At 43.6% G+C, this 13,394-nt stretch overlaps 2 protein-coding genes across 4 annotated transcripts in view; one reads left to right on the top strand and one right to left on the bottom strand.

Moving 5' to 3' along the window:
• ACAD11 (acyl-CoA dehydrogenase family member 11) overlaps positions 1-3,115 on the bottom strand; it is a 119,092-nt gene extending 115,977 nt beyond the window's left edge. The window contains exon 1 of the mRNA XM_068236279.1: positions 2,442-3,115. Coding sequence (XP_068092380.1) covers positions 2,442-2,593 — 152 coding nt within the window. The 5' untranslated portion in view covers positions 2,594-3,115. The remainder of the gene's footprint in view (positions 1-2,441) is intronic.
• Positions 2,686-13,394, top strand: part of UBA5 (ubiquitin like modifier activating enzyme 5) — a 39,557-nt gene continuing 28,848 nt past the window's right edge. Inside the window, exons 1-3 of one of the 3 annotated variants that reach the window (XM_068236282.1) lie at positions 2,686-3,374; positions 8,958-9,003; positions 11,668-11,757. In XM_068236282.1, the coding sequence (XP_068092383.1) occupies positions 3,229-3,374; positions 8,958-9,003; positions 11,668-11,757 (282 nt within the window). In that variant the 5' untranslated portion in view covers positions 2,686-3,228. The remainder of the gene's footprint in view (positions 3,375-8,957; positions 9,004-11,667; positions 11,758-13,394) is intronic. The other 2 variants (XM_068236280.1, XM_068236281.1) reach the window with 2 other exon arrangements.

The following is a 13,394-nucleotide window of genomic DNA, read 5'->3' as shown; positions in this document are numbered from 1 at the left end:
CCTCATATGTAGCACATGGAAGACATGGGCCCATGGTAGCTAACATTCATCCTCATATGTTGCACCTGGAAGACAAGGGTCCATGGTAGCTCACATTTATCCTCATATGTAACACCTGGAAGATTTGGAGCTCATTGCTAAAGATGAATGGGCAAAAATACCTGTGGAGACATGCAAAAAGCTGGTCTGGACACTTTTTGCTCAAATATAAATAAAAGATGAGAAAGGTTTATTTTTTCCACAATAATGTCACTTGTACAATAAAACATTACATTTACTTATTGACTGGATAGAGGTCTTTGCACCTGGACTTTCTGAGTGATGCCACTGGCCTGCCAGCAGCTCTATTAGACTGATCAACTCCTGATATGAGAGAGGAGAAAATCTGTTTGTGTGACTTGGCTGCACCTACGGAGGTTAGGCTCGGGGGAAGGAGCACCTGGACCAAGAGAACAGTGTACTGTCTACTACCTCTATAGCGATGTTTATCTTGTTGGTTGCCTGTAATTGTTTAGGCGCTACTCTAATTGAGGAGACCCACGTCTGTTTCCTGCTCAGGGCAATATGGTCTTGAGCTCCAATTTGGAAGAAATAGGGGACACAGCAGACTATCTACACTACCAACCGAATTGGTTTAGTAAAGTTGTGCGAGCAGAGGCGGTAGGTGAAGTGAGAGCTGTGCACAAAGCTCAGCAGCTGTCGGGGTCGTGGTGTGCAATTTTAGCGTGTTTCTCCTAGGTCCCCTATCTTTATAGATTAGTGACGGTGGGCACACTCAATCTTCCATGATCAGGAAGTGGCTGTTGGCCTACGAGTTTCCCACTGGGTCCCCTCCACTACACTATCGCCATTGTTTATTTTATGTTTCATAGCTCCCAACTGTCCCTCTTTCACTGGGACAGTCCCTCTTTGGGAGCCCTGTCCCTCTTTTCTCCTCATTTGGCCCTCATTCAGGACTTTGTCCCTCTTTCTATGTAAAAAAAATAAATAAATAAATTTTTTATATATATATATATATATATATATATATATATATATATATATATATATATATATATATATATATATATATATATATATATATATATCTACTAAAAATGTAAACTTTATTCCCATCCTTTAAATTGATATATTACTAATTGTAAGTTGTTAATATGAAGAAAAAATAACCAGGATAGAAAGGACCAGTGTGGTTTGAATTATAAAACAACATATTTTTCTTATGAAATCTTTATGGTATGCGTGGTTAGGGGTGTGACAGGGGTGTGGTCAGGGGTGTGGCAGGGGCATGGCTTCAGTGAGTGCATCTCAAAAAGTTGGGAGGTATGTATGTTGCATATTAAACTGGAAAATTAATAAATTCTAGCTTTACAAGAAAATAAAAAAATGCAAGTACAGTAGAATCTCGTTATAGTAAACTCTGATATAGTAAACCTCTGGATATAGTCATCTCAGTGCTCAGGTCCCAGCAAGTGCATCCGTATAAATATACAATGGGCTCTATTACAAAGACTTCCCGCATGCGGTAAAGTACATGCGGGAAGTTTGTGACCAAAATACCGTCAAGTTGACATTCTCAAAATGTTCCGCATGTTTTTCCGCATGCGGAAAAGGTGCGGTGAAAGTACGGGATTCATGCAGAAAAATTTCCGCAAAAGTTGGTATTTTCCGCAATAAAAAAATCAATTCTCAAAAATGTTCAGGCGCATCATTTCGTCGTTATTTACCGATTTTTTATCACCTACAAATAGTAGGTGATATATTCCGCATCCCATTGACTTTAATGAAGTGTGGAGGCTTAAGGCCTGTGCTTGGTGGACTTTAATATTTTTTTGTTAAACACTTTTTTCATGCGACCTTTTTACCGCATGATTCCCGCATGAATAATGCCTGTTTTCGCATCTTTTTCCCCGCATGCGGAAAATATTAGTGAATGTGGAAAAAATGTGGAGTTTACCTCTGGCGGAAATATAGCGGTAAAATTTTGCGGTGTTTTTGCCTCCTAGTGAATAGAGCCCAATGTATGGCCAATTCTGATATAGTAAACTTCTGACATAGTAAACTACTTTTCCTGGTCCCTTGGAGTCCACTATAAAGAGATTCTCTACTGTACATATCAAGTTATTTCTGACAGAAGAAAGACATTTCTATTTATTGTCTAATGAAATTAAATTCGAATGAATAGCCCAAAGAATATGTAAGCACTCTTTAAACAGATGAAATGACAAAATGCAAAATTTGTTCTGGTCAGAACAAATCTGGGGCTCAGAGCAAATTATAAATAAGGCAAACATTTAATAAAAAGCAAATTGAACTAACTGCCAGTACTTGGGGATACTACTGTATAATGCACCATGGAGTTATTTACCACCACAGACTGAATTGTCAGAGCCCAGCAATGTAATTGAGGCACAGGTCCGAATGTTCCGCCTCCCCCTCACCTGTATTGCCTGACCAGCAGGGGGGCGGATGGGCTTGCGTTGAACCCTGGCAGGTGGGTGCACAGGTAGCCATGCAGACTCTGCTCATCAAACTTGTGCTTATCCCTCACAGCACTGGTGTCAGGCTCCTGCTCCGCCATCTCATCACACATCGACACTCACACTGGGGATAAAGTCCTTGTGTGCAGCCTGTTTGCACTATTATTCTCTACCTTTGACACATATGTAAATCTCTTTCCTCATTTCACAATAAAGTTCGTTGAAAAAAAAAACTACTCATGAAACGCAAATCACGCCTGTCATCGTAGAGGAACTTGCGTGAAGAAGCTTTGCTGGCCATGTTGAAAGCTGGAAGATGCCATCTCTTTTAATTCAGTTCATAAGAAAACTTATTGAATTTGTGTTGTTGTAATACATGAATATTAATGAAGCAAGTAAATGCTTGCATTAAAGGATACGCCTACGTTATAGTAGCCGCCTGTAGTTTAGGCGACAGGGAAGTAGCTTAGTTTGTAGAGTGTATGAGAAGTAAAGCAATGCGCAGAGCCTGCGACGCCTCCTCTTCCTGACTGCAGACGTGTCTTTCTTTACCGGGCAGGCAGCTGCGGGATCTGGTACACAGGCAGCATCAGTGCTCTGGATTTGCTGGTCATCAGGAAAGCCAGTGTCACACTCCGTGTCAGTCCAGGAACCGCCACAGGCAGATCTCCATCCTCTCATAGGGGACATCAGCATCTGAGTCAGCTGGGTGTGCCAGGTTGGTGTCTGGACGAGCCTGGCAGCAGCAATGGCTTCTGCCAGCCTGGTAGATGAATTGAAGGCTAGAATCAGAGACCTGGAAGATGAGCTTCAGAGAGTGAAGAACAAGCATGCAGCACACAGGAGCAAGATTGAGCAGATGAGTGCAGAGGTGGTGGATTCCAATCCTTACAGGTACATCAGCTCACTTCTACCATCTGGACTAGGTGACTGTGTTTGTGAATTCATATCTAAGAAGCCAGACGTTTTTGTCATTAGTTTATAAAAGCTAGAAGAGAGAATCGTAGGGTCCCCTTTAAGAAATATAAAATGTAAGCTTTTTTTAGGGTGGTCTCATAAAATACAGGTATCTTACCCCTTTACCCAAAACTATTTATTATTATTGATTTATAAAGTGCCTACATATTCTGTGGTGCTGTACAAAGTAAGAAACACAGCATGGGGTACATAATACAGACAAGTGGTATACACCAAAACACAGAATTGGTGACAAAACACTGATTTGATACAAAATACAGAATTGGTAATTACAGTGACAAAGGTAACATGATGAATAAAATGTATGATGAATTCCAAGACACAAAAGGGAAGATAGAGCCCTGCCCTTGCAAGCTCACAATCTAAATGAATAGGGGGAAACAAGAGGCGGGGTAGTATGCAATAAACATACCTAGAGGTAGTGTGTTTTAGGGTACATTTCCACTTGTGCGGTGCGATTTGCTCGTGGAAAACACGTCAACGAATCCACATACGGTTGCGGATTCGTTGACGTTTCCATGCTGTTTTTCACGCAGAATCGTTTGCGATTTTAACCATCCAAACACACAGGAGATACTCACTTCCCAAACAGTTCTCTGCTGCTTATATAAAGCCTGCAGGCTGCTTGTAAGCCAATCAAGAAGTGCACACACACGTTACACCTAGTCTGCAGTAATTAATTTAAACAGAAGCTGAGCAAATTCAGCCAGTCGTTGGAGAGGGTTTCAGTTGCATATAGACAATGGCTATATGGCCAGCAGGGGGCACCAGCGTGCAGGATATACCCTCTCATCTGCCCCCCTCCTAACTAAACTGCATGGGAATCTACAATAAAATTAAAAACAATAATGGTGCTCAAGCCAGCCTGGGGCCCCAGGAACTCTCACTGCCCGGGGCCCCAGAACCAGCATGCAACACCATATGTGAGCGCAGCCAAGCCCTGGATCTGTCACACCCAGGAGCTTGTCCCCAACTGCTCTGAGACTTACCAAACACACAGGAGATACTCGCTTCCCAAAGCGATTTTAACCATGTCAATGCCGGCAAGCATTGACATGGGTTTTTAAACGAAATCGCACTCGGAAATGATGGGAAAACCGCAAGACTCAAGTGCTTGCGGATTTCCTATTTAGTTACATGACCGACGATTCGCGTGTGGGTGTGTGGCGTGCAAATTCTGACGGCTCTGCTATGCAGATTTTTTCTGCATAGCGAGCCGCACAGAATTCCTGACAAGTGGAAACGGCGCCATCCACTTGTATTGGTTGAGCGAATCTGCATGCAGGAAATGCATGCAGATTCGCTCTAGTGGAAACGAGCCCTCAGGATATCTAGTAGGGATGCAACTTGGCCTTAGGACAAAGGGCAAGTGGCCTAAGGTAGAGCATATGCTTGTCGGAAAAAGTGAGTTTTGAGAGAGCACTTAAAGAGACACTGAAGCGAAAAAAAAAATGATGATATTATGATTTGTATGTGTAGCACAGCTAAGAAATAAAACATGAAGATCAGATACATCAGTCTTAATTGTTTCCAGTGCAGGAAGAGTTGAGAAACTCCAGTTGTTATCTCTATGCAAACAAGCCATTAAGCTCTCTGACTAAAGGGGCTCATACACTCAGCCGATTTTCTGGCCGACCGATCGATCCCAATCAATCGATCGATTGATCGTTTGCAAATCGGTTGGCCAATCGACCGATCGATGGCCGATTTCGATCGATTTCGATGGATTTCCATCGAACTGGCAGGATGGAAAATTTAGGTCGATCTGATGAGATTGCTTATCAGTTTGCATTGGCCTTAACCACCCTGGCGTTCTATTAAGATCGCCAGGGCAGCTGCGGGAGGGTTTTTTTTAATAAAAAAAAAACGATTTCATGCAGCCAACTGAAAGTTGGCTGCATGAAAGCCCACTAGAGGGCGCTCCTAACCCATATTTCTGATCGCCTCCGGCGATCCACAGTAACAAGGAAGGCCGCAATGAGTGGCCTTCTTTGTTTTGTTTTGCTCGTCGCCATGGCGACGAGCGGAGTAACGTCATGGACGTCAGCCGACGTCCTGACGTCAGCCGCCTCCGATCCAGCCCTCAGCGCTGGCCGGAACTGTTTGTTCCGGCTGCGCAGGGCTCGGGCGGCTGGGGGGACCCTCTTTCGCCGCTGCACGCGGCGGATCGCCGCGCTGCGGCGGCGATCAGGTAGCACATGCGGCTGGCAAAGTGCCGGCTGCGTGTGCTGCTTTTTACAGCGAGCAAATCGGCCCAGCAGGGCCTGAGCGGCAGCCACCGGCGGTAATGGACGAGCTGAGCTCGTCCATACCGCTAAGGTGGTTAATGGAAATCTGATGGCAAAAAAATGCCATCAGATCGAATTTCAATAAATTTCAAACTGAAATCTATTGGAATTCTATCCTGGTAAAAAATGTTCTAAAAACGCATCAGATAGATCATCAGATGCATTTCTTATCTATCTGCTGCCAATCTGACGAGTGTATGGGCACCTTAAGTTAGTGGAGAGGGCTGTTATCTGACTTTTATTATCTCAACTGTTCCTGGACTATTTACTTTTCCTCTGCTAGAGGAGAGGTCATTACTTCACAGACTGCTCTGACAGACTCATTTTGAATGCTGAGTGTTGTGTAATCTGCACATATTATAGAATGATGCAATGTTAGAAAAAATACTATATACCTGAAAATAAAAGTATGAGAATATTTTCTTTGCTGCTAATCTTCTAGTAATTATTCATAGTACACAACCAATTCACTATAGCATATATATTTTTTCTCTTCAGTGTCTCTTTAAAGAGAGTCTGAAGCGAGAATAAATCTCGCTTCAGACCTCATAGATAGCAGGGGCATGTGTGCCCCTGCTAAACTGCAGCTATCGCGCCGCTAAACGGGGGTCCCTTCACCCCCAAATCCCCTCGGTGCAGCGGGCGAGCGCTTCCTGGTTGGGGCAGGGCTAACCGCCGCAGCCCTGCCCCACGCGCGTCTGTCAGCGCGTATCTCCGCCTCTCCCCCGCCCCTCTGTCTTCCTTCACTGAGAGGGGCGGGGGAGAGGCGGCGATGCGCCGCTGATAGATGCGACTGGAGGCAGGGCTGCAGCCGTTAGCCCTGCCTCCAGGAACGACCAAGTCTGCGACCAAGTGTTGCAGTGGGGGGTTTGGGGGTGAAGAGACCCCCGTTTAGCGGCGCGATAGCGGCGGTTTAGCAGGGGCACACATGCCCCTGCTAACTATGAGCTCTGAAGCGAGATTTATTCTCGCTTCAGAGTCTTTTTAAAGGTAACAAAGATTGGAGACTGGCTAGAAAAACTTGCCATATATGGGTTAATGTAGATATGTAAAACAAGAAGGTAGACAATTGAGAGCCCCCAATCGTGTAATATTGATAATGCAATGTAAATATGGTATGTGGTGAATAATACAAGTATGGGTTGCCAAGACCAGGCAACCACTCAAAAAGCAAGAGGGGAGATTAGGCCTGTCCCCACTCAGGCTAAGAAGTCGCTCTCCGTAGAACAAGAAAGAAGGGTGGTCACACCCATCCACCAGGTGGATAATTATCACTTAGACAATACAATACAGAGGCACCAACAGGGTAAAAGTATCAAGCTAAAAAGGTATAAAATGAGGGACAAGGGTGGACTTACCTTCCCTGACAAAAACACAACTATTGTATAAGATCAAGAAAAAAGGTATTTATTCTTTGCAGTTTGCAACGGGTTTCATGGGTCTCAAGCCCGCTTCCTCAGGCAAAAATACACAAGGAGCACTTGACTGTCAAAGACAGAGGCGCTTCACTCGCGTGCACAACTTGAAAGTTGCTCCTTGAGACCCGGGCTTGAGACCCGTGAAAAGCCTCTGTTGGTGCCTCTGTATTGTATTGTCTAAGAAATATATGGGTTAATATAAGCAATCAAATCCCAATTGAAAATTTGGTATTTATTGATTCCGTACTCCATCTCAGTTAGATTTTAGCTGAAGTTTCGTTAAAGGACAACTGAAGCAGGTTGGATGTGGAGACTGCCATATTTTCTTTCCTTTTAAGCAATACCAGTTGCTTGGCTGTCCTGCTAATCCTCTGCCTAGAATACTTTTAGGCTTCTTGCACACCAAGACGTTGCATTAGGTGCCACGTTAAGGTCGCATAACGTGCACCTAACACAACGTATGGTGCTGCAAGAGCCGACGCATTAGGCGGTTGGAGTCCTATAATGTCTCCCAGAGTGGCGCTGATTGGCCAGCGGGTCCACGTGATGCGGAGCGAGACACTCCGCATAACGTGGTCCCGCCGGCCAATCAGCGCCCGCCAGTGCAGTGAATATTAAGTAGCCATGTGCGCGGCTACTGTAGCTGGCTCTCCCCGCCTCATCTCCGCCCCCCACTGCGCATGTGCAAACAGTCTAACGCGGCTATAGCCGCTCCAACGCCGTAGCATGCTGCACTTTGCACAGAACGTGCAGCGTTACATGTAACGCAACGTGGGCTGTGTGAACAGCCCACTTGTGTTACATTGCTGTGCGTTGGGGGAGCGTTACAGGCGCACTAACGTGCGCCTGTAACGTCTTGGTGTGTAAGCAGCCTTAGACATAGACCCTGCACAAGTATGCAGCAGATCAGCTGTTTCTCACATTATTGTCAGATATGACAAGATTAGCTGCATGCTTGTTTCTGGTGTGATTCAGACACTACTGCAGCCAAATAGATCAGCAGGGCTGCCAGGCAACTGGTATTGTTTAAAAGGAAATAAATATGGCAGCCTCCATATACTTCTCACTTCAGAATTGATTGTACTGCTAGCCCTCTGCAGTACAACTTTGAGGCTGTCGAACCTCGAATCTAACATGCCTGAACGATCAATGTTCGATTTTGGTTAATAACGCATTCATTTTTTTTCTTGTCCAGTTTGGCATCAGCGATATGTTGCCCCCAGTGTGCCCAGCTAGCCAGATTAGAATGATTTGTTTTTGCAGATTATCCATCAAAAAAGTGACTTTTGAAAATCGACATTGTGAGAGAGAATAACGGTAGTGGATCAACACTTGTATACTGCGTCAAGTGGCACAAAACTGGTTGTTCAATTGACTCCTGATAATATTTTTTGCAAAGATATAATTCAAGTTGAGTGGGCAAGTTTATAGAATTGATCGCTCAACTGATTTCCAGTTGAGGAGCGATCGATCACTTTCCATATTGTTTTGCTGTAACGCTGCTTCATTTGATTGGTATTTGTTATAAACTTTCTGCACCAGCATATGGATGCTGTTATGGTTCCGATTACAGTTTAAAAAAAAAGCACTGCTATGACCAGTTCAGAACCTTATGTAGTGGTACATATTTGAAATGTTTATTTGCATATTTTAACTCACTGTTTTTATTTTTTTTATTTAAAGTCAAAGTAAACGGTATGAATATTGAGAAATCGCTACAGAGTATGAAATATGTGCCCAAAGCTTGTTAGTATACATGCAATCAATGTAACTTTTATCTTATTATTTTTCAGTCGTTTAATGGCTTTGAAACGAATGGGAATTGTTGAAGATTATGAGGTAAGACAAAAGACCAAGTAATAAAGTATTTATTTTTAAGTTTACTCTACAAATGTACATAAAGGCTAGAGGTTTATGGCTAGAGATAGTCATTGAGATGCAAATAATTCACAATTGATGCAGGATTCTGCAAATTTTGTAAGCAACGTTATGCAGCTTGAAATAAGACCAATATGTTCCTACCAAAATGGAACTCGATTGGTCCATTTTCAATCTGCATACATTTGCAAGTGGAATTTTCTGAATTTTGCATGTAAATGCATTTTGTTGTTCATCCCTAGTTGTGGCTAGGATTATTTATGGTGCCGACATCTTCTGCAGTGCTTTTACAGAGAATATATATTCTTGTCACGCAGGGCCAGTGTACACCAAAAACCTCTAGCAGATCCGCAAAACGCTAGAGGTTTTTGAAGCAGATTTCAGAGCGATTCTAGGCATGTTTAGAAAGTTTTTCTAAACATGCCTAGCGTTTTTTTGAGCATTTTTGTGTAGCAGATGTCATATTTTGTTACAGTAAAGCTGTTACTGAACAGCTTTTGTAACAAAGAAACGCCTGGAAAACCACTCTGATCTAGCATTTTTCAGAGCGGTTTTCCACTTTCCTATACTTTAACATTGTGGCAGAAACACCTCAGAAATCTAAAAAATGCTGCAGCCCCCAAGTTTGCGTTTGTGAGAAAAACGAACCGCTCTGGTGTACACCATCCCATTCACTTTCAAGCGGTTTTCCCCCTGCAAGCGTTTTAAAAAAAACACTCCAGAACTGCTCTGGTGTGCACCTGCCCTAACAGTTGCTTGGAGGGGCTTACAATCCAATCCCTACCATTGTCATATGTAGTTTAGACCCGAGGTAGGGGAAGCAAATGAATCTATCTGTATGTTTTGGGGATGTGGGAGAAAACTGAATTGCCCAGAGAAAACCCACTCGCACACTGTACAGCAATTTAAAGTTGTAATTGAGAATAATTTTAATATAAAATTCTTTGAAAGTTACACTAGAATTAGCAGGTGCCAGCGGAAGTGACTCTCCCATCCGCCAGTAAATTGGTATTATTTTTAAACTGCACCCCGCCCATTGACAAGACCTCTCGTGGCCATTTTAGTTTTATAGAGACACTGTAACATCCAAAAGTTCCCCTGGGGGGTACTCACCTCGGGAGGGGGAAGCCTCAGGGTCCCAATGAGGCTTCCCACGCCGTCCTCTGTCCCACTGGGGTCTCGCTGAAGTCCTCCGAACAGCGGCCCGACAACTCCGTCAGCTTGTTCAATATTTACCTTTACAGGCTCCAGCAGGGGCGCTGTTGCGGCTTTCGGCTCCGAAGTAGACGGAAATACCTGATCTCAGTCGGGTCCACTCTACTGCGCAGGCGCCGGAGACTTGCGCCTGCGCAGTAGAGCAGACCCGACGGGGATCGGCTATTTCCGCCTATTTCGGAGCTGAGAGCCACCACAGCGCCTGCGCAGGAGCCGGGAAGGTAAATGTTTACATCGCCGCTGTTCGGAGGGCTGCAGCGAGACCCCCGAGGGACGAAGGACAGTATGGGAAGCCTCATTAGGACCCTGAGGCGAGTACCCCCCAGGGGAACTTTTTTTATGTCACAGGCTTCTTGAAAGCAAGCCTGAACTGAAAATTAAAAGTCAAAATAAACATACAGAGGTCATATTTGCCTCCTGTGTAGTCTACTCATCAATCTTTCTCCTCTCCTGCATCCTGTTTGTCCATTTTGATCATTGGAATTCTCTGTACTCCATTTTAAAAATGGCCATTACTCCATAACAGCTTTCTGGTCAGTGCACTGTTAAAGGGAACCTAAACTGAGCGGGATTTGGATGTTTCCTTTTAAACAATACCAGTTGCCTGGCAGTCCAGATGATCTCTTTTGCTGCAGTGGTGGTTGAATCACAGACCTGAAACAAGCATGCAGGTAATCCAGTCTGACTTCAGTCAGAGCACCTGATCTGCATGCATGTTAAGGGGCTGTGGACATAGGAGACATAGGATCAGCAGGAGAGTCAGGGAACTGGTATTATTTTAAAAGGGAAAATCCATATCCTTCTCAGTTTAGGTTCCCTTTAAACTGAAATATCGCCCACTTGAGCCATAAGAAAACATGAACATTACCTTGCGCATCAGTTGTCCTTTCAGTTATAACTGGCAGCAACTGATGTATAACTGACAGGAACTTATATATTTCAGTTCTGACAAAATCATTGTTAGGAGAAAATGGTGAGCTTCTGAGAGAACGGACGGTGAGGCAAGTATGTAATATTCATTTGCATGTACATCATATGTTTGTTTTTTTTTTAAATAATTTTACTCGGTTCAGGTTTCCTTTAAGTTTTTCCAAAGCTGTGGTCACTTGCACCTGTGATGCCGCAGCCAACTCCCAGCTCAGCAGCCATCTATAGAGCCGCAGGGGGTGGGCTGAAGCAACACAGGTGGGGGTGACCACAGGTTCGCAAACTCTTTGATGGGGCGGAGTTTTAAAATAATATCTATTTACAGGCAAATAGGTGAGTTTGTTTGTCTGGCTCGCGCTGATTCTAGTATAACTTTATAAAGAGGTTTACATTAAAGTTATTCTTGATAACGACCTTGGTGCTCTTTATTTTTATTTTTTTGTAGTTTTATTATTAATAATTGTATGGTTGTTTTCTTCCTAGAAAATCCGCAGTTTCACAGTGGCTGTAGTGGGGGTCGGTGGAGTTGGAAGTGTCACAGCAGAAATGCTAACAAGGTGTGGCATTGGTAAGGTAATACATGTTTTTTTTTTTAAACTTTAATTTACTGGTGTTTTGTTTTAACTTTGCTTATAAACCATGTTGGTTTTTGAGATGCTTATAATTCTGACTTGAATGCAAATGTAATGCAAATTCTATGCATGCAAGTATAAATTATTAGCATCTTATTAACCATCTTTACCTATATACAGTAAAATAGGAGCTTTAGCCAACATTTTAATGGCACAAAAATTAAACATGCGGGGGGGGAGGGGGTGTTACTGTAACATCCCCATTCCATTACAAAAACCACCACCTCCCCACCATGCAGAGTAGTGCAGGTGTAATATTTCCCTGCTTCCAGGCGTTACAGGGTGTCCTCTATGCTTCACAGTCGAACACTTTCTCCTGCCATTCGCCGGATCCCTATCATGTGACTCGCTGAGGATTTGACTCAATCACATGCACTTTCTGATGATTTCAATTGGCCCAAATTCTAAGCTGTTTATAGTGTGCATTAAAGGGAACCTAAAGTGAACATAAAAAAAATGTCACTCACCTGAGGCTTCTACCAGCCCCCTGCAGCCGCCCTGTGCCCGCACCATCACGGAACAAGTTTTGATGACAGAGCCAGTCGCCGGCCATTGCGTCTTTCATCACACTCTGCACATGTGCAGTACGCTTCCGGCAACAGTAGCGTGATCGGGCATGTAGGCGCAGTGACCAGAGTCACTGCACATGCATTTTTTTTTCAATACGAAATTGCACTTGCCCGCTCCGAGGTATATTATTCTTTGGGCCTTACCCCTGTTGTCCAGTGTATACATTTTATTTTCACATTTTAAAATGTTTTTTTTTCCAGGGACAGTGTTAATTTTTGCTATTAATTACATTGTGCTTCTGTGGGGAAAAAAACTGTTTTGTCCACATATAAATGTACATAGGGTTAAAAATAATGTGTATGTTTAAATGTCTTGCACGTTTGAATCCTGGCTAAAGCAAACTTGAAGGCTAAAGTGGAAAACATGAAGAAATCTATACACGTTACTTCTGTAGTCCTAAACTTAAAAACATCCACGTGAGACGCCACTACAATAAAGCCTGGTACACACATCCTATTTTATTGGCCAATTTTACCACCTCCAACAGACTTTGTAGTTAAAGAGGAGCTGTTAGGTAAGGGGTCTCAGAGAAAATAAACACATATATCAGTAGCTAAAGATTGGCTGTACTTACATTACATATGCATTTCACTGTCCACGTTTGAATTTCACAGAATTTTTATATAGTATATGCAGAGATTGATGCTCCTGACAGCTCATGGCAGGTTCCATGTTTGTCTGTCGTCCTATGAAGCCAAATGTGTCGTCATGTCCTCCCTGCTTCCTGATCACAGAAAAGCTCGTACTGAATAACACAGTGTGCAGTGAATATTAATTAGCCATGTGGCTAGGAACAATAGCGGACTCCTGCAGTGTGCTCTGCCCAGAGATTTATCAGTGCTACGCGCTGGACTGATTACAAGCTGCTGAAACTCTATCCTGTAACGTCTCATTAGCAGCCGAGGGGAGGGCCCCAGAATGCTTTGCAGTATGGTATGCGGCTTGCGTCCTGCTTGGGTCTAACAGCTTTGCTGATAAGCACACATCAAAGGTAAGAGAGATTTTTAT

This window comes from Hyperolius riggenbachi, chromosome 5 (genome assembly GCF_040937935.1).
Source record: "Hyperolius riggenbachi isolate aHypRig1 chromosome 5, aHypRig1.pri, whole genome shotgun sequence".
Lineage (NCBI taxonomy): Eukaryota > Metazoa > Chordata > Amphibia > Anura > Hyperoliidae > Hyperolius > Hyperolius riggenbachi.
The sequence above is the reverse complement of the archived record's forward strand: the minus strand, read 5'-3'. Positions and strand labels throughout refer to the sequence as shown.